The 23035-nt window shown below is 41.4% G+C and overlaps 1 protein-coding gene across 3 annotated transcripts in view; it reads right to left on the bottom strand.

Annotated features, from left to right (window-relative positions):
- The window catches only part of LOC137434244 (RNA-binding motif, single-stranded-interacting protein 3), a 561728-nt gene that overhangs the window by 10995 nt on the left and 527698 nt on the right, over positions 1–23035 (bottom strand). For all 3 annotated transcript variants that reach the window (XM_068127062.2, XM_068127063.2, XM_068127064.2), the window contains one exon: positions 5559–5639. In XM_068127062.2, the coding sequence (XP_067983163.1) occupies positions 5559–5639 (81 nt within the window). The remainder of the gene's footprint in view (positions 1–5558; positions 5640–23035) is intronic.

Here is a 23035-nt window from a genome sequence, read left to right as displayed (position 1 = left end):
CTCATACTATCTTAAATATCTATACCCCGAGCACACCTGCAGCTCGTCAATAATTACTTGGCAACCTTGAAACGCACTTAACTACCCTTGATAACCAGAATGGCCAAAAAAAATCCCAAAAATCACATTTGTATTGGCGGGGACTTCAACTGTACCCTCCACCCCAAACTTGACAGGAACAGTGCCGAACCCCACCCTGCCACCACAACACCCCTTGTGAGAATATTACAAAATTTAAACTACATGGACATCTGGCGATTGCAACACCCTTCAACTAGGCAATACTCATGGTGTCGTTGCATTCAAAATAACATTACACTTGCTCACTTAGACAAATTTTATGGCAATGCCTCCTTTGAATGTCTTGTCCTTTTATCCCAGATCTGCCCATCTGGGTTTGCAGACCTTAGCGCGATACTTCTCACAATTTCCACCCCTCGGCCGAAGCACAAAAGTGCCTATTGGAAATTCGATAATAATCTTCTTGATGATATTACCTTTAAAAAGGTTTTTCAAGAAATCTGGAATATCCTTGTTGCTTCTAAAGATGATTAACTCGTGTCCAACCTTCCAACATTAATGGAGGACCAGAAACAACAGTTGGAGACTCCCATTCTCTTAAGTGAACTCTCCACTGCCTTGAATACCTTGGAGCCTGGCAAAGCCCCTGGACTTGATGGGCTGACAAGCAAATTTTTCCGGTGCTTCTGGGACACCATTGGACCCCACCTACTGCAGGTCCTGAATGAATGTTTATTGGATGGACAACTACCATGGAGCTGCCGTAGAGCAGTTACCTCCTTAATCCCGAAGAAAGGAGACTCCCAACTGATAGAAAACTGGCGGCCTATTTCTGTTTCATGTACCGATTATAAAATTTTAGCTAAAACCTTATCCAATCGATTGAAACCCTTTATGAACGTGCTTGTAGGAGAACATCAATCCTTTTGTATCCCGAGACGTGCTATCTTTGACAAGGTATTTTTTTTATCCGTGATACTATTCGGTTTTGTAAAATTTTTAACAAGAAAGTTGGTCTGGTTTTTATTGATCAAGAAAAAGCTTTTGATTGCATACCCTTTTGGAGTTTTAGAGAGTTTCGGCTTTGGGCCTAATTTTATCTCGTATATTGAACTTTTGAATTTTAATATAACCAGTATTCTTAAAAGTAACCAAGTTCTGTGCAGCTCCATCGCTATACAGTATACAGGGTGGAGTACAAGGTTGCCTGCTGTCTGGACCCTTATACTCCCTCGCCATCGAACCCCTCCTGCTCCAACTACTTAAGCACATTTCTGGTTTTACTGGATCCATCCTCACCACACCACTCAAAATCTCTGCTTATGCAGATGATATTTGTGTTCTTGTAAACAATAATGCTGACGCCACTGCAATGACTCAGGCATTAGAAACATACAGTCACGTGAAAAAGTAAGTACACCCCATGTAAAATTTTGACTTTTTCAACATATTTCAACATGCAGCTATTTGATCTTCATTTCAACAATATTGATAGATAAAGGTGATATAATATAACAAATATCATGAAACATTTACATTTTGTAGTCCATTGTATAATTTAAATAAACATAAATGCAAATTTCGCATGTGGAAAAAGTAATTACACCCTTGGCTCTAATAGGTGGTATTGCCCCCTTTGGCAGAAACAACCTCAAGTAGGCATTTCTTATAACCGTCTCCCAGTCTCTGACATCGACTGGGAGAAATTTTTGCCCACTCCTCCATGCAGAATTCTTTCAGCTGTGCGATGTTTGAGGGGTTTCTTGCATGCACAGCTCCTTTCAAATCCCCCCACAACATCTCAATGGGATTTAGATCCGGGCTTTGACTTGGCCATTCCAGAACAAAACAAATTCCAGAACAAACTCCCACACTCCCTTCAATCCCACTCCTCCCTCCAGGTCTTTAAAACAGCTGTTCACCACCATCTCTTATCTTCCCCCATCCAAAACCTTGATCTTTTCTACCCCTGCCTAATTCATCCCAGATCCACCTTGTTTGAAATTCCAACTTCTTTCCTGGAAGTCCTGGCAGTGTCCATATGTTTTATACCTCTCCCACCCCCCCACCCTCCCATGCCTCCCCACCCCAAAGCCCTCTCCCTCCCAAAGATCTCTCGATGTCCCTGCTCTCAAATGTTGTGTTTGTGTCCTTCCCCCTCTCTCCCCATCTTGTCTACCGCTCCCCATGTTATGTTTTATGTGTCGGTTTGTCTTTCTGTGTGATTAATGTTAGCTCTTTCACGAGCCTCGATCTTGTATACAAAAAACAAACAAAAAAAAAACACTCCATTTCATTTCTTTTCAGCCATTCCTTCATGGATTTACTGGTATGTTTAGGGTCATTGTCATGTTGCAAGGTCCACCTTCGGTTGAGCTTCAACTTTCCGACAGGTGGCCTCACATTATCCTCAAGCACCCTCTGGTACAATGAAGAATTCATAGTGGATTCTATGATGGTGAGCTGCCCAGGCCCTAATGCAGCAAAGCTGCCCCAAACCATAATATTTCCACCACCATGCTTTACAGTTGGTATCAGGGTTCTTGTGGTCAAATGCTGTCTTTGGTTTTCGCCAAACATGTCTTCTGGTACTGTGGCCAAACAGCTCTACCTTTGACTCATCTGTCCAGAGCACATTGTTCCAGAAGTGCTGGTCTTTGCCTAGGTGTTCATTGCCAAACTTTAGTCTTGCCCTGATGTTCTTTCTGGACAGCAAAGGTTTCCTCCTGGCACACCTCCCATGTAGATCAAATTTGTGCAGCCTCTTTCTAATGGTAGACTCGTGCACTTTGACATCAACAGTGGCAAGAGCTACCTGTAGGTCCCGTGATGACATTCTGGGGTTCTTGGAGACTTCTTTCAGCTCTTGCGGTCTGCTCTCGGTCTGAACTTGCTGGGGCGGCCTGGCCTGAACAAGTTGGCAGTTGTTTGGAATCTTCTCCAATTGTAGATGATCTTCCGGACAGTCGATTGATTGATTTCAAATTGTTTGGAGATCTTTTTAAATCCCTTCCCAGACTCGTAGGCATCTATAACCTTCTTTCTGAAGGCCTCAGAGATCTCTTTTGATCTAGGCATGGTGACGCCACACACTTCAACAACAAAGAGCAAACCAAACTAAATATCTGAGGTTTAAATAAGACAGGTTCCTCCAAGATCCTCTGTAACGATGTTCTAATCATTTGCACCTGAGCTGGTGCACCTGATTCCAATTTTAGGTATTTGAAGTAGTGATAAATGTAGGGGTGTACTTACTTTTTCCACATGCGAAATTTGCGTTTATGTTTATTTAAATTATAGAATGGACCACAAAATGTAAATGTTTCATGATATTTGTTATTTTATATCACCTTTATCTATCAGTATTGTTGAAATGAAGATCAAATAGCTGTATGTTGAAATATGTTGAAAAAGTCAAAACTTTACATGGGGTGTGCTTACTTTTTCACGTGACTGCATGTTCAGGCCGGATAAATTGGAAAAAGAGCGACCTGGAGCTTGCCCACAAATTGCTCTACCAAGAGGGATGAATTGGCAACAAAATGGAATCAAATACCTTTGGATCTTCCTGGGAGATAACACCTTTGAACTGCAGAACTGGACAGGATTGCTGGACAAGGTAATGAGAAAACTAAATCGTTGGAAAGGACATATTTTCAACTGTCTTACCATGGAAGAACCCTCGTCCTCAATAATCTCATTGCCTCCATGTTATGGCACAAAATGGTATGTCTGCAACCACCTGGAAACCTTGTAGCCACACCACAAAATAATATCATTGATTTCTTCTGGAGCGGAAAACACTGGCTGCAACCCGCCGTTACCTACCTGCCACTTGTTGAAGGTGGCCAAGGCCTCATCGACATCCGCAGCCGGCTTGTAGTTTTTCGGCTTCAAGTTGTCCTTCAATTTTGTATGGGAGTGAAGCCCTACTGTGGAAGCCTTTGGCTAACTGCTTGCTACAACTTGCAAGCAAACTTGGATACTGCCGGGAACTCTTTTTGATGAACTTGCATCACATTGACCTTTCTCTGCTGCCCACCTTCTACCAAGGGGTGATGAATGCCTTGCAAACCTTCTCCCTTTCCTGGGAAATGGTGTCGTACAAAATGGAAATGTTTTTCAATGAGCCCTTATTTTACAACTGCTTTCTCAAAAACAGTGTAAATGACAGGACTCGTTCAACGCTTTGCTGATGCCGGGCTGCTGCGGGTAAAATATCTCAGGGCGGTGTCTGACAATCACTGGCCGAGTGCCGCTGCCCTGGCACAAAGAACTGGGATAAGATCTGTCCGAATCATCTCGCGATTCCTCCAAGGAGTACTATCAACTTACAGCAGCACTCGCCAGGAACTCGAAACTCCATCTGAGGAAACAACAGCTCACTTCCCAAAACTCCTTGTATACAGTCCACTAATAAATCTGTCTCCTGGCCTGGAAAATCCTGACAACACTGCATTGTCCCTCCTGTCCTTCCCAAATAAAATACTGTATAATGCCTGCGTCAAAATCTTACATACTACAACATTTTCAGAGCACCCGAGGCTTCGATGGCGAGAATTTCTCCCCCCTAAAATCTCCACCACCCCAACTGGCAAGGGTTTTATATTTTACCTACTCCAAAATATGTTGGAGATATCCAATGGAAACTTATACACTGGATTTTACCTTGTAATGTTTTATTGAACCGCTTCTCTGCTGCCAACTCTCATCTCTGCCCTTTCTTGAATGCATATACCTTGAATGTGCACATTTGCAACTCCTTTTTACCCTCCTTCAATAATATGTTGACTAATAGGAAACTTGTAATAGGAAACTTGACTCATTTTCACTCCAATGTTTTTATTTACAGTGTTTTACGACCTCCTTCCTTTAAGAAAGTGGTTTTAACCAATTTTTTGATTGGTCAGGCTAAGTTTGCGAATGACAAATCCAGAAAGACAAAAATGGGAAACATTGCTGTTCACATAATGTGTTGCTCACCTTTAAGGCTCTTATGAGCGCAAGATTAAAAATGGAATAGTTTTTTTTTAATGAATAAAAGTTTAACATTATTTAAAGAAAAATGGATTTTTAATGATGTCATTTGCAAGCTTGATGATACCGATTTATTAGTCATTTTTCTCTGAAACAATGGTTTAATTATTGTTTCTTTCTATAACTTAACATAACTTGTCCTTTTTCACTTTTGTAATAAAAGGAAGAAACAATCAGTCTCTGTCTCTCTTCCTTTTCTGTTCTTTCATTATTTTTGCATGTTTCATCCGTCTTTTGCTCCACTGCCCCACTGTCAATATGTTATATTTTTGCCTTTGGTCTTCTTGCTCTTTCATGATCCAATATTTGCTGTACAAAAAACACCAAGACAGTTTGCCTCGATAAGCAGCAAACCAACTGCACTTGATAGTAATGCGTGATAACTCCGAACGAAGCAAGTACAACCTATAAATACTAAAATGAATTAATATTTTGCTTAAAGTCGTTTACATATCCACAGGCATTTTCACATGACAAGAGACACTAAAATGAAGAATTACCTCCATGTTGACAGATGTGGCAGGCACGGTGGTGTATTGCGGGATGAATGTACTCTGCATGTGGCCAGTTGGTGGCAAGTACTTGGAGGGAAAAGTGGAAAAGAGGAATGGTGTGGGAATGGGATGGGTACAACAAACACATAAGTTTTTTTATTCACTCATTGCATTATTATGGTTTTTTATTTTAATCATCTTAGCATTAGCTCTTATACGAGACTCCACTAAATATACAAAAACAACAAGTACAGATACAAAGTACACCACCACCATGTCAAATAAATAAACAAGAAGACGTCATGCGGAGCACGATACTTGCAAAATCCGCCCCCCCCCACCCCCCCCCCCCCAAAATTCCATCGATAAAGCAAATTGTCCATTTCATCAAGATTAAAATTGACAATCTTGATCAAAGCTCGGGTCAATAGGAAGAAAAGTGACGATTTTTCAGAAGAAAAAGATGATTTTGGAAGTTTGACCTTGAGTTGACCTTCGACCTTTTGACCTCAAAAATAGTTAGTTTCCCCATTCAGTGACTCAATGTGCAAATGCTGTTCAGTTTTCAAGTAAATAGGATGAAACTTGAAGATTTTAAAACTTGGCCGATGTTGACCTCAAAAATAGTTGGTGGTTGAATTCAGTGACCATATATGCAAATCCTCTTGAAATTTCAAGTCAATCAAATGAAAATTGGTGATTTTAGAAATTCGGCTTATGTTGACCTTTTGGCCTACGTTTACCTAAAATATAATTTGTGGTTGAATTCAGTGACCAGATATGCAAATGCTCTTCAAATTTCCAATCGGATGAAAATAGAGGATTTTAGAAATTTGGCCTATGTTGACCTTTTGGCCGATGTTGACCTCAAAAATACTTGGTGGTTGAATTCAGTGACCAGATATGCAAGTTCTCTTCAAATTTCAAGTCAATCGGATGAAAATTGAGGATTTTAGAAATTTGGCATATGTTGACCTTTTGGCCTATGTTGACCTCAAATATACTTGGTGGTTGAATTCAGTGACCAGATGTGCAAGTCCTCTTCAAATTTCAAGTCAATTGGATGAAAATTGATTCTGAAAATTTGACCTTGAGTTGACCTTTGACCTTTTGACCTCAAAATTAGTTGGTTTCCCAATTCAGTGAGGCAATATACAAATGCTATTCGATTTTCAAGTCAATCGGATGAAAATTGACGGTTTTTTTCAGATGAAAATTTATGATTTTGAAAATTTGACCTTGAGTGGACCTTTTGACCTCAAAAATAGTTCATTTCCCAATTATTGACTCGATATACAAATGCTATTCAATCTTTAAGTCAATTGGATTTAAAATGGCTTTTATAAATTTGACCTCCAGATGACCTTTGACCGCAAAATCAATAGGCTTCTCAATTGGGACGACCTATACAGCTTGGTGAAGTTTCGTGACTATTGGTTTATAATTGTGACGTGTAGGCCGGTGACAAACAGACAAACAAACAGACAAATGAAAAATTTGTCAGAGACCGAGGACTTGCCGGAATGTACTTTTTTAAAATCGGCCATTTTGGACAAATATGGCGGCCGAACCACGTGACCGATGACGTCATTATTATTTGTTTTCTAAACTAATTTATTCCTAGATTATGCTCAAGAAATTTCATCTTTATCCGATGATGTTTTGTACTTGTCGAATTATGATGTCATAATGGAGGCACCTATGACATCATCATTAACATATCTTATTCCCCATGGAGAGTTCTTTACAATGAGCCATGTCTCAATTCTTTCTATTCAGCACTTACGGAGATATAGAGGTGCAAAGTTTTTTGGTTTTTCCAAGATGGCGGCCGAACCATGTGACCGATGACGTCATCATCATTTTTTTTCTCCACCAGTTTATGCCGCCATGTCGCTCACGAAATTGCATCTTGATTGGATGAAGTTTTGTACATGTCGAATCATCTAATTATGACGTCATAATGGAGGGCATGGGCAGAGAGAGTTAAAAATTGGGCACAGTCTATTCCAGGGCAAGACAAATATGTGTGTAAAGTTTGGCGATTCTATGTGCAACGGAGTTGACGTAGTACTGTGCACAAACAGACAGACAAACACAGACAAACAGAGACAGACAGACAAACAGACAGACAAACAGAGACAGACAAACAGACAGCCAAACAGACAGATGAAAAATCGGTCAGAGACCGAGGACTTGCCGGAATGTACTTTTTTTATCGGCCATTTTGGACAAATATGGCGGCCGAACCACGTGACCGATGACGTCATCATTATTTGTTTTATAAACTAATTTATTCCTAGATTATGCTCAAGAAATTTCATCTTCATCCAATGAAGTTTTGTACTTGTCGAATTATGACGTCATAATGGAGGCACCTATGACATCATCATTTTATTCCCCATGGAGAGTTCTTTACAATGAGCCATGTCTCAATTCTTTCTATTCAGCACTTACGGAGATATAGAGGTGCAAAGTTTTTCGGTTTTTCCAAGATGGCGGCCGAACCACATGACCGATGAAGTCATCATTATTTTAGTTCTCCACCAGTTTATGCCAACATGTCGCTCAAGAAATTGTATCTTGATTGGATGAAGTTTTGTACGTGTCGAATTATCTAATTAAAAAACCACCTTTAGAGGCCATTTTTCCCCGCAAGGCGGGTGTTGGCCTTTTTCGGGGACCGTGGTTGTTGTTGTTTTTTTGGTCCCCTTTTTGAAGCAATGTTTTACGGCCGGATGCCCTTCCTGACGCCAACCCTTTTTGCCGCTTTTAACGACAAACAGGGAATTACCAGTGAACTGGTACTCAATTAGCCGACCTCGGAAGGATGACAGGCTGAGTCAACCCCCCTGGCGTTAATTCAGCAATCGACCGGGATTCGAACCCAGGATCCTCGGATCCCAAGCTGGCACCCTAGCCGCTAGCCCAACACCAGGGCTATCTAACCTAATCGAATTATCTAATTATGACGTCATAATGGAGGGCTTGGGCCGAGAGAGTTAAAAATTGGGCACAGTCTATTTCAGGGCAAGACAAATATGTGTGTAAAGTTTGGCGATTCTATGTGCAACAGTGTAGACATAGTACTGCGCACAAACAGACAGACAGACAATCAGACAGATGAAAAATCGGTCAACAACAAAAAAAAAACAAAAAAAAAAAAAAAAAAACCCCTTGCCGGAATGTACTTTTTTAAAATCGGCCATTTTGGACAAATATGGCGGCCGAACCACGTGACCGATGACGTCATCATTATTTGTTTTCTAAACTAATTTATTCCTCGATTATGCTCAATAAATTTCATCTTCATCTGATGAAGTTTTGTACTTGTCGAATTATGACGTCATAATGGAGGCACCTATGACATCATCATTAACATATTTTATTCCCCATGGAGAGTTCTTTACAATGAGCCATATCTCAATTTTTTCTATTCAGCACTTTCGGAGATATGGAGGTGCAAAGTTTTTCGGTTTTTCCAAGATGGCGGCCGAACCACGTGACTGATGACGTCATTATTATTTTATTTTTCTCCACCAGTTTATGTCGACATGGTGCTCAAGAAATTTCATCTTGATTGGATGAAGTTTTGTACTTGTCAAATTATCGAATTATGACGTCATAATGGAGGCCTTGGGCCTAGAGAGTTAAAAATTGGGCAGTCTATTCCAGGGCAAGACAAATATGTGTGTAAAGTTTGGCGATTCTAGGTGCAACGATGTAGATGTAGTACTGCACACAAACAGACAAACAGACAGACAAACAGACAAACAGACAAACCAACCAACATACTTGCCGGAATCTTTTCCGGCAAGTAACAGACAGACAAACCAACCAAGCAACCAACATACTTGCCGGAATCTTTTCCGACAAGTAACAAACAGACAGACAGACAGAACCACAAATGCAACCGACCAATATACTTGAAAAATCTTCGATTTTGCAAGTAATAACACATCCTCCAGCGTGGGGCATTGCTGGGACTCGTTCGGCACCCGGCGATGCCGCCGTGCAGCACATAGAGATGGTATTGGGAGGGGAGCGGTGTACAATAAATGACTGATTAATTGCACAATTAAAATAAGTAAATAACAATCATAAAGTAATTAATTTCTTAATCAATTGGCTAATTGGAGCGGATGAAAAGAGCGGATGAAGATGATTTTGGGTCTCGGCTCTCTGCTCACCTTCACTCCTTCATTCCTCTTTTCTCCCGCCTCTGGAACAAACTCCCACACTCCCTTCAATCCCACTCCTCCCTCCAGGTCTTTAAAACAGCTGTTCACCACCATCTCTTATCTTCCCCCATCCAAAACCTTGATCTTTTCTACCCCCACTAATTCACCCCAGATCCACCTTGTTTGTAATTCCAACTTCTTTCCTGGTAGTCCTGACAGTGTCCATATGTTTTATGCCTCTCCCACCCCCTTTCCCATGCCTCCCCCCCAAAGCCCTCTCCCTCCCACAGTTCTCTCGATGTCTCCAAGTCTCTCGGTTCCTGCTCTCAAATGTTGTGTTTGTGTCCTTCCCCCTCTCTCCCCATCTTGTCTACCGCTCCCGATGCTTTTTGTTTTATGTGTCGGTTTGTCGGTTATGTGTCGGTTTGTCGGTTTGTCTTTCTGTGTGATAAATGTTCGCTCCTTCACGAGCCTCGATCTTGTATACAAAAAAAACAAAAAAAACAAAAAAAACAAATAGCATACCTAAACCACCAGTGTTCCATTCGAAGCTGTAACTTTTTGAAAATTAATTAAATGAATAATTAAAAAAAGAAATTAATGATTAGTTGATTAATCAATAACTAATTCATATATTAATTGATTAATCAATAAATTAAAAATATCATTTACAGCCAAATAACTTGGTCACTGTCGTGTCCAAATATCAGCTTCGTAGCTTAAAAGGTGCCCGAGATATTGCCCAGATGACAAAGAAAATAAATAAGTAATTAATAAATCAATTAATTGATTAATCAAAAAATAAAAAATAACTTTTTTGCCAAAGCACTTGCTCACTATTGTGCCCAAATTTCAGCTTCCTAGCTCAAAGGATGGCTGAGCTATCGCCCGGACGAACAAACAAACAAGAAAAAAAACAAAACAAATGGAGTGAAAAATGAGTTCTCCCTTTCAGCGCGCGTCATCGCCGGGCCACCTTCAGAGTCTGGCGATGACGTCATCCAGCGCCTGGAGATGGAATAGTAAACGAACTGTGTACAAATTTCCAAACTGTCATATTATAAATATTCGGTGATATTTACCACCAGCATAAAGTGCAGAGGATAAGAATCTAGGACACTGTGCTTGGCTAACCTTTACAGGTACTCATTAATATTCACTGTATTTCAGATTTTTTTATTTGTATGCCAAAAGGTGGACTTTAAATATATATTTCACAAATTAACCTCACTTCTGGAACACCGAACAAGAGCAATGCTTTAGCCCCAAATAATCAAAATCCTTCAGAGCTGCAATGGATCAGCTTGACCCAATAGGCTATACAGACACCAAGGCCGGCTTGACCAGAACCTTCTGATCCTTGAGGTCTGTCACCTGGGTCCTTGACCACATCTTCAAGTCATCTGCAACCCTTCCCAGCTTCTTGACACAATCTCTTGGCTGCACACTCTGTGCCCTTATTACCTATTATAAGAAAATGCCTGGAACTGATGGGTGGCATTCAGTGTGACGGATCCACTTAAGAATTCCCATTCACTCATCCTGCACAGCTGGAATCACTTTTGTGCTCGGTGCACAATGTCCTGGGTCGAAACCCATGTAGCCAAATCCAAGCCCATGCATCGAGTTTCCATGGGGTTTTGGGTCATGATTTATTAAGCTATTAACGTCTGCATTCACTATCGAAGGTCTCATGTGGTTTGTAGGAAGGACATAAAACAAAAACTTATGGTTACGTGGACAAAGAAAGTTCTGATGCTGTACAACTACATAAACCACAAAAACTATTATGTTTGAAATGTAAAGAAAATACAGCAAAGTATGTGTGATGTTGCACACTGTAGTTGATAACAATGGGGCATAATTTGAAAGGGGAAGGGGGAGGCTCCAATACTTTTATTACACTTCGTCATATCACATGACTCAATTTTATAGTGTTGCACATCTAACTTGCATATTAATTATCGACTCAAATACATTCAATTTCCGAGTTTTTGTCATAACTTTTTAATGCATTATTTAAATACGTTCAGATTTGGAGTATGTATGTATTTAAAAGAGCTATATATCATAAACTAACCAACATGTATGGAGGTTGGTGGCAGGATTTGCACTCCGGCCGCCGTAAAACACTTCATTCCGTAACACACAGTGGTGTGTGTTGGCATGGTGTGGAGGTGTCGTCCAAGGACGCAGCGACGTGCTGATCCAGTGCATGCTCCCATAGGACGACGACGATGTATGGAGGTATCATATTTAAAAATATATTTAACATTTTGTAAAATGCTAAATATAATTGTGTTAAATGTTACCTCGTCAGAAAAAAATAATAATAAAAAACGTCGGTACTGGATCTCATCCACCATATAAAACACAATGTTAGTTTGTGTGTGTGTACCCCTTCCCCTGTCTGTCCGATGTCTGTCCCCCTTCATAAGAGTAGGTTTTAAACTCCAATCTTTTAACACGAATGTGTGTTCACTATGGTCTATTTTTGAGGATAAAACACACTCGAAAAACATTTTCCATAAAAGAGTAATTATGTCTCTTCTATTGGAATTGGAGACAGTGGCTTACAAACCGAGGCTCAAGGGTAGTAGCGTTTTATAAATAACAATAAATACAAAGCGCAGGGAGATGAAAATCACGACACATGATGTGCAATGTGCGCAGAGTAAAACGAGTGTTAATTTATGTCAGTAGGATGTTTAATAAATAAAGAAGACATAAGCACTCCTGACACTAGGCCGAGGCTTCAGACTTTGGCACGCTCACAAGGCTGCACCGCCAAATAAACGGTTCTAACCCGTCATTTTTGATGGGTAATTATGAGTACGAGCGAGCTTACGAGCTTTTTATCATTTCAGAAATCATTGATAGATTGATTGATCATTGATTGATCATTGATTGATTTCAGATATCATTTCAGAAATTTCATTTTTATCATTTTCAGATTTTATCATTCAGAAAAACTGATGACTTCTGGAGAGTTCTAAAGAAAATTTTATACAGACTTAACTCTTAACAGACTTACTATGCAGACAAAGGGATTCTTGTTAAGTTATTTTTAGTAGTATAATTGGTGTACAGATATTAAGTACAATTTCTAGCAGTGCAGAACAAGAAGCCAGTTATGAAGTGGGGGAAATAAAGGAATTTTTTTTTTTTTGAAAAAATATGCTATTTTAAAAGAAAGCTGTGTGACACATTCAAGTTCAAGTTCAGGCTTATATATATATATATATATATATATGTATATATATATATATTATATTATATATATATTATATATATATATACATATATATATATATATATATATATATATATATATATATATATATATATACATATATATATATATATATATATATATATATATATATATGTGCACTTTTCAAATGTTTAAGGTTTGTACAATGATGCAAAATTATTAACCTGACATAACGTCAAGTGAATAAATGAGGTGATCACAGGAAATAATTATAAATGATCCACTCTGCCTTTTCAAATATCCTTGGCAATTGCCACTTAATGGATGGTACGATGTCACAATGCTATATCCAAGGCAACAGTCCATCTTCTGTTGTGTAATTCATAGACTACATCACAACACAAGCTGGTCAACCATCTAGAAAGCTCAAGTTCAGGACATTTAATACACTGAATAGATTAACTGTGCCAAATTTGATGCACGCTACTCTTCTGCTTCAAAATTTATGATGAAAAATCCATAAGAATATAGATTCTGAGATAAATGTGTTTTATGAGTGTGGAATAGTATGTGTTCAAATCCCATAAATTAGATCACAATTGGTTCATAGTCTCCAAATGTCCTGGTAATTCATGGAAATACATATACTGACGTCACCCGATGGGCTTGCATGTCTGACGTCACCATTGAAAAGCCAACTGGGATGAGCTGTTCCCCATAGTCCATAGAGAAGGGAAACCATTTTGTGGTGTATTTGGAGATTATTAGCTCCCGTTGGACTTGGTCCAAAATGGGAGCTAATGGATTTCGTCTCGTTCATGCGTCTGCAACCATATCTCGGAGATGCATGGACCGAGTTTTTTCATAGACCATCGAAGGTCGCCCAGCACCTTGTTAACCTGTCAGTGGATGCTCTTCACTTGGTTCACCTCGTCTTTGTGGTACATGTTCTCATCATTCAGTCGTGTTAAAGCCTTGTGATTGTAATCTGTTCGGTTAAAAATTACAGTTGCCCAACCTTTTTCTGCAGGTATGATGACATAAGACTCCTGGCGGAGGCTGCACAGCGCGCTTTTCTCATTGGTAGTCATTGGTGGTAATGTAATGATGTTGCTTTATATCGGCGAGTGTGTTAGTGAGGACCACACGTACCACAAAGTCGAGGTGAACCCCGTGAAGAGCATGGAACGACAGGTTAAAAAGGTGCTGGGCAACCTTCGGGTGAAAAGAGAGTGCCAATTCCAAATGTGGGTAAACTGCATGCATGTTCAAGGGTCGTCCAGATGGCTCAGATGGCAGAGCACTGGTACGGTTCATTAGAGGACCTGGGTTTGATTCCTAGTCTGGAAGTGTAATTTTCACACACACAAATATATATATGTATATATCAAGTATAATATATATATCAAGTAATGAACGGCGGTTGGGAATTTCAGTGCATTCAGAAAGTATTCAGACCCCTTTACTTTTTTCATAATTTGTTATGTTGCAGCCTTATGCTGAAATCGTTTAAATTCATTTTTTCCCTCATCAATCTCAATACCCCATAAATCCAGAATACCCCATACCCACCCCATCTCAACTCATTATACCTCATATATACCTCATATACCTCATAATCATTATATACCTAGTCTATATACCTAGTCATTATACCTCATAATGACAAAGAGAAAACAGGATTTTAGAAAGTTTTGCAAATTTATTAAAAATAAAAAACTGAAATATCACATTTACATAAGTATTCAGCCCCTTTGCTATGCCGCTTGAAATTTAGCTCAGGTGCCTCCCATTTCTCTTGATCATCTTTGAGATGTTTTTACACCTTGATTGGAGTCCACCTGTGGTAAATTCAATTGATTGGACATGATTTGGAAAGGCACACACCTGTCTATATAAGGTCTCACAGCTGACAATGCATATCAGAGCAAAAACCAAGCCATGAGGTCGAAGGAACTGCCTGCAGAGCTCAGAGACAGGATTGTGTCGATGCACAGATCTGGGGAAGCCTACAAAAAAAATCTCTGCTGCATTGAAGGTTCCCAAGAGCACAGTGGCCTCCATAATTCTTAAATGGAAGAAGTTTGGAACACCCAGGACTCTTCAAAGAGCTGGCCACCCGGCCAAATTGAGCAATCGGGGGAGAAGGGCCTTGGTAAGAGAGGTGACCAAGAACCCCATGGTCACTATGGCTGAGCTCAAGAGATCCTGTGTGGAGATGGGAGAAACTTCCAGAAGGACAACCATCACTGCAACACTCCGCCGATCTGGGATTTATGCCAGAGTGGCCAGACGGAAGCCTCTCCTCAGTGAAAGACACATGAAAGCCCGCTTGGAGTTTGCAAAAAAGCACCTAAAGGACTCTCAGACTGTGAGAAACAAGATTCTTTATAAGTATATATATATATATATATATATATATATATATATATATATATATATATATATATATACAGTCAAGCGATGAAGTAAGTACACCCCATGTAAAGTTTTGACTTTTTCAACATATTTCAACATACAGCTATTTGATCTTCATTTCAACAATATTGATAGATAAAGGTGATATAATATAACAAATATCATAAAGCATTTACATTTTGTAGTCCATTGTATAATTTAAATAAACAAATGCAAATTTCGCATGTGGAAAAAGTAAGTACACCCTTGGCTCTAATAGGTGGTATTGCCCCCTTTGGCAGAAACAACCTGAAGTAGGCGTTTCTTATAACTGTCTACCAGTGTCTGACATCGACTGGGAGAAATTTTTGCCCACTCCTCCATGCCTAATTCTTTCAGCTGTGCGATGTTTGAGGGGTTTCTTGCATGCACAGCTCGTTTCAAATTCCCCCACAACATCTCGATGGGATTTAGATCCGGGCTTTGACTTGGCCATTCCTGAATCCTCCATTTCTTTCTTTTCAGCCATTCCTTGGTGGATCTACTGGTATGTTTAGGGTCATTGTCATGTTGCAAGGTCCACCTTCGGTTGAGCTTCAACTTTCTGACAGATGGCCTCACATTATCCTCAAGCACCCTCTGGTACAATGAAGAATTCATAGTGGATTCTGTGATGGTGAGCTGCCCAGGCCCTGATGCAGCAAAGCTGCCCCAAACCATAATATTTCCACCACCATGCTTTACAGTTGGTATCAGGTTCTTGTGGTCAAATGCTGTCTTTGGTTTTCGCCAAACATGTCTTCTGGTACTGTGGCCAAATAGCTCTACCTTTGACTCATCTGTCCAGAGCACATTGTTCCAGAAGTGCTGGTCTTTGCCGAGGTGTTCATTGGCAAACTTTAGTCTTGCCCTGATGTTCTTTCTGGACAGCAAACGTTTCCACCTGGCACACCTCCCATGTAGATCAAATTTGTGCAGCCCCTTTCTAATGGTAGACTCGTGCACTTTGACATCAACAGTGGCAAGAGCTACCTGTAGGTTCCGTGATGACATTCTGGGGTTCTTAGAGACTTATTTCAGCATCTTGCGGTCTGCTCTCGGGCTGAACTTGCTGGGGCGGCCTGGCCTGAACAAGTTGGCACTTGTTTGGAATCTTGTCCACTTGTAGATGATCTTCCAGACAGTCGAATGATTGATTTCAAATTGTTTGGAGATCTTGTTAAATCCATTCCCAGACTCGTAGGCATCTATAACCTTCTTTCTGAAGGCGTCAGAGAGCTCTTTAGATCTAAGCATGGTGAAGCCGCACACTTCACCAACAAAGAGCAAACCAAACGAAATGTCTGAGGTTTAAATAAGACAGGTTCCTCCAAGATCCTCTCTAACGATGTTCTAAACATTTGCACCTGAGCTGGTGCACCTGATTCTAATTTTAGGTATTTGAAGTAGTGAAAATGTAGGGGTGTAATTACTTTTTCCACATGCGAAATTTGCATTTATGTTTATTTAAATTATACAATGGACTAGAAAATGTAAATGTTTCATGATATTTGTTATATTATATCACCTTTATCTATCAATATTGTTGAAATGAAGATCAAATAGCTCTATGTTGAAATATGTTGAAAAAGTCCAAACTTTACATGGGGTGTACTTACTTTTTCACGTGACTGCATGTATATATATATATTTTTTTCTGGGGTAAACGTGCAGGCAGATTTTACGGCGTTAATCTAGCTCCGATTTGAAAACGGTTTTCGATCGTAGTCTTGCCTTTGACGAGTTAATTAAATACTGCTACAAATTTGATGAAAATCGGAAAAATTTGACCTGGTTTGATCGAAGTTTAACATTGACATCGGCCACGTCCCACAGATGACGTCATGCGCACGGCACGACGTGCCTCAGAGGATGCTTTATGGTTTGACCGTGCACGATTCGGAATTAAACCGTATCCTGACTGTGTTTCCACTTTTAACGGCAAAGTAGATGTCGTGCTTGGAATGATGTATTTTGTTCGGTCAAATTCCGCAAATTTGATATCGGCAATTTTAAAATGCGATCGTGGGTAACCTTGGCAACAGGAGTCCAGGTTTTGTCATGTATCTACTCAAACAGCTCTACCGGCCTTATTTCAACCTCGATTTAAATTCCGTTTCCGGATTTTGCAGTCAATAGAGTGTCTTAATGCCCCATTGGAACGAATCTGGTGAAATTTTGATGAACATTGGTAAAATTACAGTACTTGGTAATTAATAGGGATAACCCATGTAGAACTCAGCGCCGCTTCACGGCTCAATTCTAGCTCTGAAGTTCATCCTTTCTTCACCTTCAACGAGAAAGAGGGGTATTTACAAGCAATGGTAACCTTTATTTGGCGAAAATCGGACGAAAAATGACCGAGTTATTAAAAATACTAACATATATAATAAGCTCTTTCAATGCTAAACGTGATGACGTCATGACGCATTGTGGTACGACTTTCAATCTGAGGAGATTTTGTTTTCTCGTGCACGGTTTCATTTTACAACGAATTTAATCTGTTTCCATTTCTGCTCTAAAGTGATGTCCCTGCATCTAGTGGTACAATTTAGTTTAGGAAAATTGGCCAATTTGAACTAGTGAAATTAAAAATACGATCATTGGTTACTATTGCAACGGCAGTCCATGTCTTATCACTGCACATCGGATTTTTATGTGAAAAAAGGGGAATTTTTTTTTCACATAAAACCGCTTTTTGGGCGCAAATTTTTTTTTGCTATTTTCGGAGAAAAAAAATATTTCGCCTTTTTTCGGGAAAAATAAAATAAAATGCCCTTTTTGGTCGAAAATGTCTGGCAACGCTAAAAAAAATTTGGGAATTTTTCGAAATTTTTAACTGCGATCGAAATTTTTAACTGCGATCGATCTCAAAAACAAAACGTTGCGTCCACTTGCGTGCGTTGTGTCCCCAGCGTGTACAGCAGTGAGGCGGTGTACTACAGTGAGAGAGTGTACACAAAGTGTGAACAAGTCTCCTATCAAGATGAGTGCTGCTCTTCGTGACAAGTGGCTGAAGGAATTCAACGCTGGCGGCGATGGGGCCACCTTCAAGTACGTGTCGAGTGACACGGCTTTCTGTCGAGCTTGTGAAAAGACTTTCCGGGCGAAGCAGAAGTCTGAGCTGGCCCAACATGTCCGAGGAGACCGCCACAAGAGCAACTTGGCCTTGAAGAAGAAGAGGACGGTCACGCAAGCCACCATGGAGGACTTTGGTGGCGGAAAGAGGCACAAGTGCGATGTCGTGGCTCAGGAGCTGTGCCAGGCCATGCTGGCCGCTGGCATCCCATGGTCGAAATTGGAAAACCCTGCCCTCCGGTCGTTCCTGGAGAAGCACATCACTCTCCAGATCCCCGATGAAAGCTGGATTTGAAAGCACTACCTCGACAAGTGCTACGACGAGGCCTTGGTGGGGATCCGTGCCGACCTCGGACAGCAGCCCATCTGGCTGTCCGTCGACGAGACGACCGATTCGGCAGGTCGATATGTGGCCAACATCATCGCGGGACGCTTGTCCAAGGAGGGGTACTTTCGTCCCCACCTCGTCCAGTGCATGTTTCTGGAGAAGACCAACTCCGGGGAGATCGTGCGCGCAGTCAATGACACGCTGCGCTATCTTTGGCCTGATTTCAAGCCGGAGTGCCTCAAGGTCCTTGTCAGCGACGCCGCGGCCTATATGATCAAGGCCGGCCATGCCCTGAAGGAACTCTTCCCGGACTTGCTGCATGTGACTTGCGTTGCCCACGCGCTCCACCGTGTCTGCGAGACAGTCCGAGAAATGTTCAAGGACGTCAACGACCTGATTGCCACGACGAAGAAGGTGTTCGTCAAAGCCCCGTCGCGTGTTGTCCTTTGGAAGGAGCAGCAGCCCAATCTATCTCTCCCCCCCAGAGCCCATTCTGACTCGGTGGGGGACGTGGATCGATGCCGCGGTGTTTTACGCCGAGCACTTCGAGGCCGTCAAGGACATTGTGGACCAGCTGAACGATGACGACGCGATGGCAATCCGGACTGCCAAGGACCTGTTCGGAAAGGCGGACATCAAGCTCAGTTTGGTCTTCTTAAATGCCCACGTGTCGTTCATCCCGAAGATCCTTAAGCAGCTGGAGGAGGCCGGCATGGAGCTGGCCAAGGCCTTCCAGCTCCTTGATCAGGCCAAGGAGGAGCTCGAAAAGATCCGAGGCTGCCGTAAGGAGATCCCGCTCACCAAGTTCAAGGCGGTGCTGCAGCGCAATCCCGACATTGGTGTGCTGAGGACAGTGGCTTTGATCCTGGATGGAGATCAGCACGGATCTGAGGTTGGTGTGCCGGCTGGAGTCAAGCTTGCCGACATCCCCCTCTTGAGGTACTGCCCCATCGTCAGCGTCGACGTGGAAAGGTCCTTCTCCGTCTACAGAAACGTCCTCACCGACCGCCGACACCGCCTCACCAAGGAGAACATTACCAAGATAATGATTTCAAACACCTACTTTAACCGTTCCTAAAAGGGTCTTGTCAATTTCTTCTAGTCCTCTACTTATCAAACAATGCGGTTGCAATAAAGGTACCTGAACGTCATTTTTTACCTGTTTACTAGCCCAGAGTGCTTAATGTTGTGCAGGAAAAAGCTTACCATTTTTTGTTCTTTTTTTGACTGATTTCTGAAAAACTTGGTAATAATAAAAAATGAATAAAACGGGGGAAAAAAATATTTCGGGATTTTTTCACATAAAAAAAAAAAATTCCCGCTTTTCAAAACATAAAAGGCCTATTTTCTTAACATAAAAATCCGTAGTCTACTTATCACCAATCTACTTAAATAGCTCTCTCTGGCTTATTTCAACCTCAATTTCAAATCTGTTTTCTGCTCTCGTCTTACTTTGGGCATTTTCACACTGGAACACAATCTCCCCGCTCCGAACGAGATAAAAATTATGATTGTAGGCCGGGCTCTTGACTAGTCGCTAGGCCTCACCACATTGTGTCGAATAAAGTGGATTAAAAATGTTTTTTGACGACTGTAATGCCTATCATATGATGCTTGACATTGCTAATTGCATACGTGTGTGTAGATTGTTGATGGATGGTGTAAGATTCCCCGGATTAGGATCCTGGGAAAGTTTTCCATTGAAATTCCCATAGGAATTACCCGGTTCTCCTTAGGGCTCCCATGGGCTTATCTCAATCTGTTTCCAGATTTTGTAATCTGCTTGTGTGTTGTAATTTTTGCAAAGTCTAAACATGTCGTGGCATTCCTAATGCAACAGGTGTGCAGATTGCAGATGAATAAAGGTGCGTCCGAGTCCTAAGTTGTGTGCCCCCCAAGGTTATTGTGTCCAATGAATCTCCACTAATGCTGTGTATATATTGTTGTATGATGCAATCGTTTTGGTTGTTGAGGGAAATAGAGAGTTGTGGCAAGCCCTGCTGATGTGAGCATGAAGGTACTGGGTACAGGTAAGCTGTGGTAAGTAGGTGTAAAGTGTCCTCACACCCTCAGCTTCGCTCAAATCTCGTTCCACTCTCACCTCTCTTTCTCTCCCCTTTCCTCCTTCTCGCCCACACTCTCTCCCTTTCTCCCAATTGGGAAAAACCTCCTCAAACTAAGTTACCCCAAACAAGGCAGGTACACAGACTTTGAGGAGGGTAATCTGACATTTAATTATTTCCTACAACTCGCCGATTTACATTAGGTTAGCTTGTGAGGTAACCACGGCGCTGTGAGTTATCCATGGGGGATTAAATTACTTAAGAGACTCCCGTCTATAAATTAATGCCCACTGAACCCCACGACAGGCCCCCCCCCCTTCTAATGAGGAGTGGGGGGTAATTTTAGTCAACCTTGCATATCACAAGCAATGTGTGCTTTAGGTGTCGACATGGATGGCTAAGGTAAATTAAAGTCTAAAATTAAATTTATTCCCCCCATTGGCCCACTTTCAGGTACTCAGGAGTTACCACTACCCACCACATCAATTAATTAAGTTATCCTCCCCAAATATCGGGGGTACAAGGCCTTTTGGGGAAAGTAATCCGATTTATTTAATTATTTCCTTCAACTAACTGCCTTACATTAGGTTAGCTTGTGAGGTAACCACAGGGCTGCAAGTTATCCATGGGGATTTAAATTACTTAAGAGACTCCCATCTATAATTAATGCCCACAGAACCCCACGACAGGCCCCTATTTCTACAGAAGGGGGGGGGGGGGGTAATTTTAGTCAACCACTAATGTCATAAGCAGTGTATGTCCAGGTTGGGGATATGCATGGCTGAGGTAAATTAAAGTCTAAATTAGATTTATTCCCCCCATTGGCCCACTTCTTGGTAGTCGGGAGTTACCACTGCCTTACAAATACAGACTTGGCATTTAATATGGAATTTTTTTTTTGTGGAGGTGAACTTACTTTTCAAGATGACTTAGAACCTAAAGTTCATTGGAATTATGTTGAAATTATTCTAGATTTTGTTAATGTGACCTTTAAAAGAAACAAAAACCACATTTGACATTTCGAAACAAATAAATTGATCCTTGAAAGTGATGTAAACAGATATCGAACTCAATTCATGGACAGTACTGTGTTAAACTTCTGTACGTTTTCCAGAAGTATCTCTTTATTTTGCACATTAGCCAAAAATTTTTTTGACAAAAACAAAACTTAAATTACGACTGGGATTACGGACAGTAAAATTACAGTTCAGTACTTCGTGTAACCCCCACGAGCATTCAGGAGAGCACGTACACGTTGAGGCATGCTGTTCACGAGATTTGCCAAGGTTTGGACAGGAATCCCTTGCCATGCAGTGACAATAGCCTGCTGCAATTCACGCACAGAGGTCGGCTGCTGGTCCAAGTGGTCGATTTGACGCGTTAATTCTGCCCACAAGTTCTCTATCGGATTCATATCCGGGGACATGGCAGGCCACTCCATATGCTCTACACCACGGTCAGCAAGAAAGTGTTGAATCATGCGAGCACGATGAGGCCGTGCATTGTCATCTTGGAAGACAAAGTTTCCTCGAAAGGCTGCACGAGCAAATGGAGGCAATGTTTCTTCCAGAATGGCCCTGTACTTGAACTGGTTCAGGTTTCCATTCAGAACAACTAGGTAAGTTTTTCCCCCTGCATGAAAAGCAGCCCAAACGGTCACCCCACCACCTCCAGCTTGGACTTTTGGCACCATACAATCTTTGTTGTAGGTTTCATGCACTTGTATGCACACTCGGACGCGGCCATCTTGACGATAGACCAGAAATCTAGACTCGTCACTGAAGATCACGTGATTCCAGTGTCCTGGCTGCCATTGACGGTGCTCTCTGGCCCACTGCAATCGGCACTGGCGGTGTTGTCTGGTCAGGCGTGGCTTTCTCAGGGGATGCCTGGCACGATAGCCTGCTTGAACCAGTCGTTGGTTGACTAGCCTTCTGGATACAGGCACATTTGTCAGTTGCTGCCACTCAGCCCTGAGCCGATTAGCTGACTTGGTACGGCCATTGCGGACTAACCGGTGCAGCTGGCAATCATCCCTCCTTGTGGTTCTGCGGGGACGTCCTGGCCTCGGTATTGGAGTAGGGACACCCCTCTGAGCATTTCGTTTCAGGATCTTTGACACCTGACCTTGAGTGATGCCATACTGCCGAGCAATAGCACGCTGTTTCATGCCGTAATTTCGT

This window comes from Myxine glutinosa, chromosome 10 (genome assembly GCF_964187855.1).
Source record: "Myxine glutinosa chromosome 10, kmMyxGlut1.1, whole genome shotgun sequence".
NCBI lineage: Eukaryota > Metazoa > Chordata > Myxini > Myxiniformes > Myxinidae > Myxine > Myxine glutinosa.
This window is presented reverse-complemented; position numbering and strand designations above follow the sequence as displayed.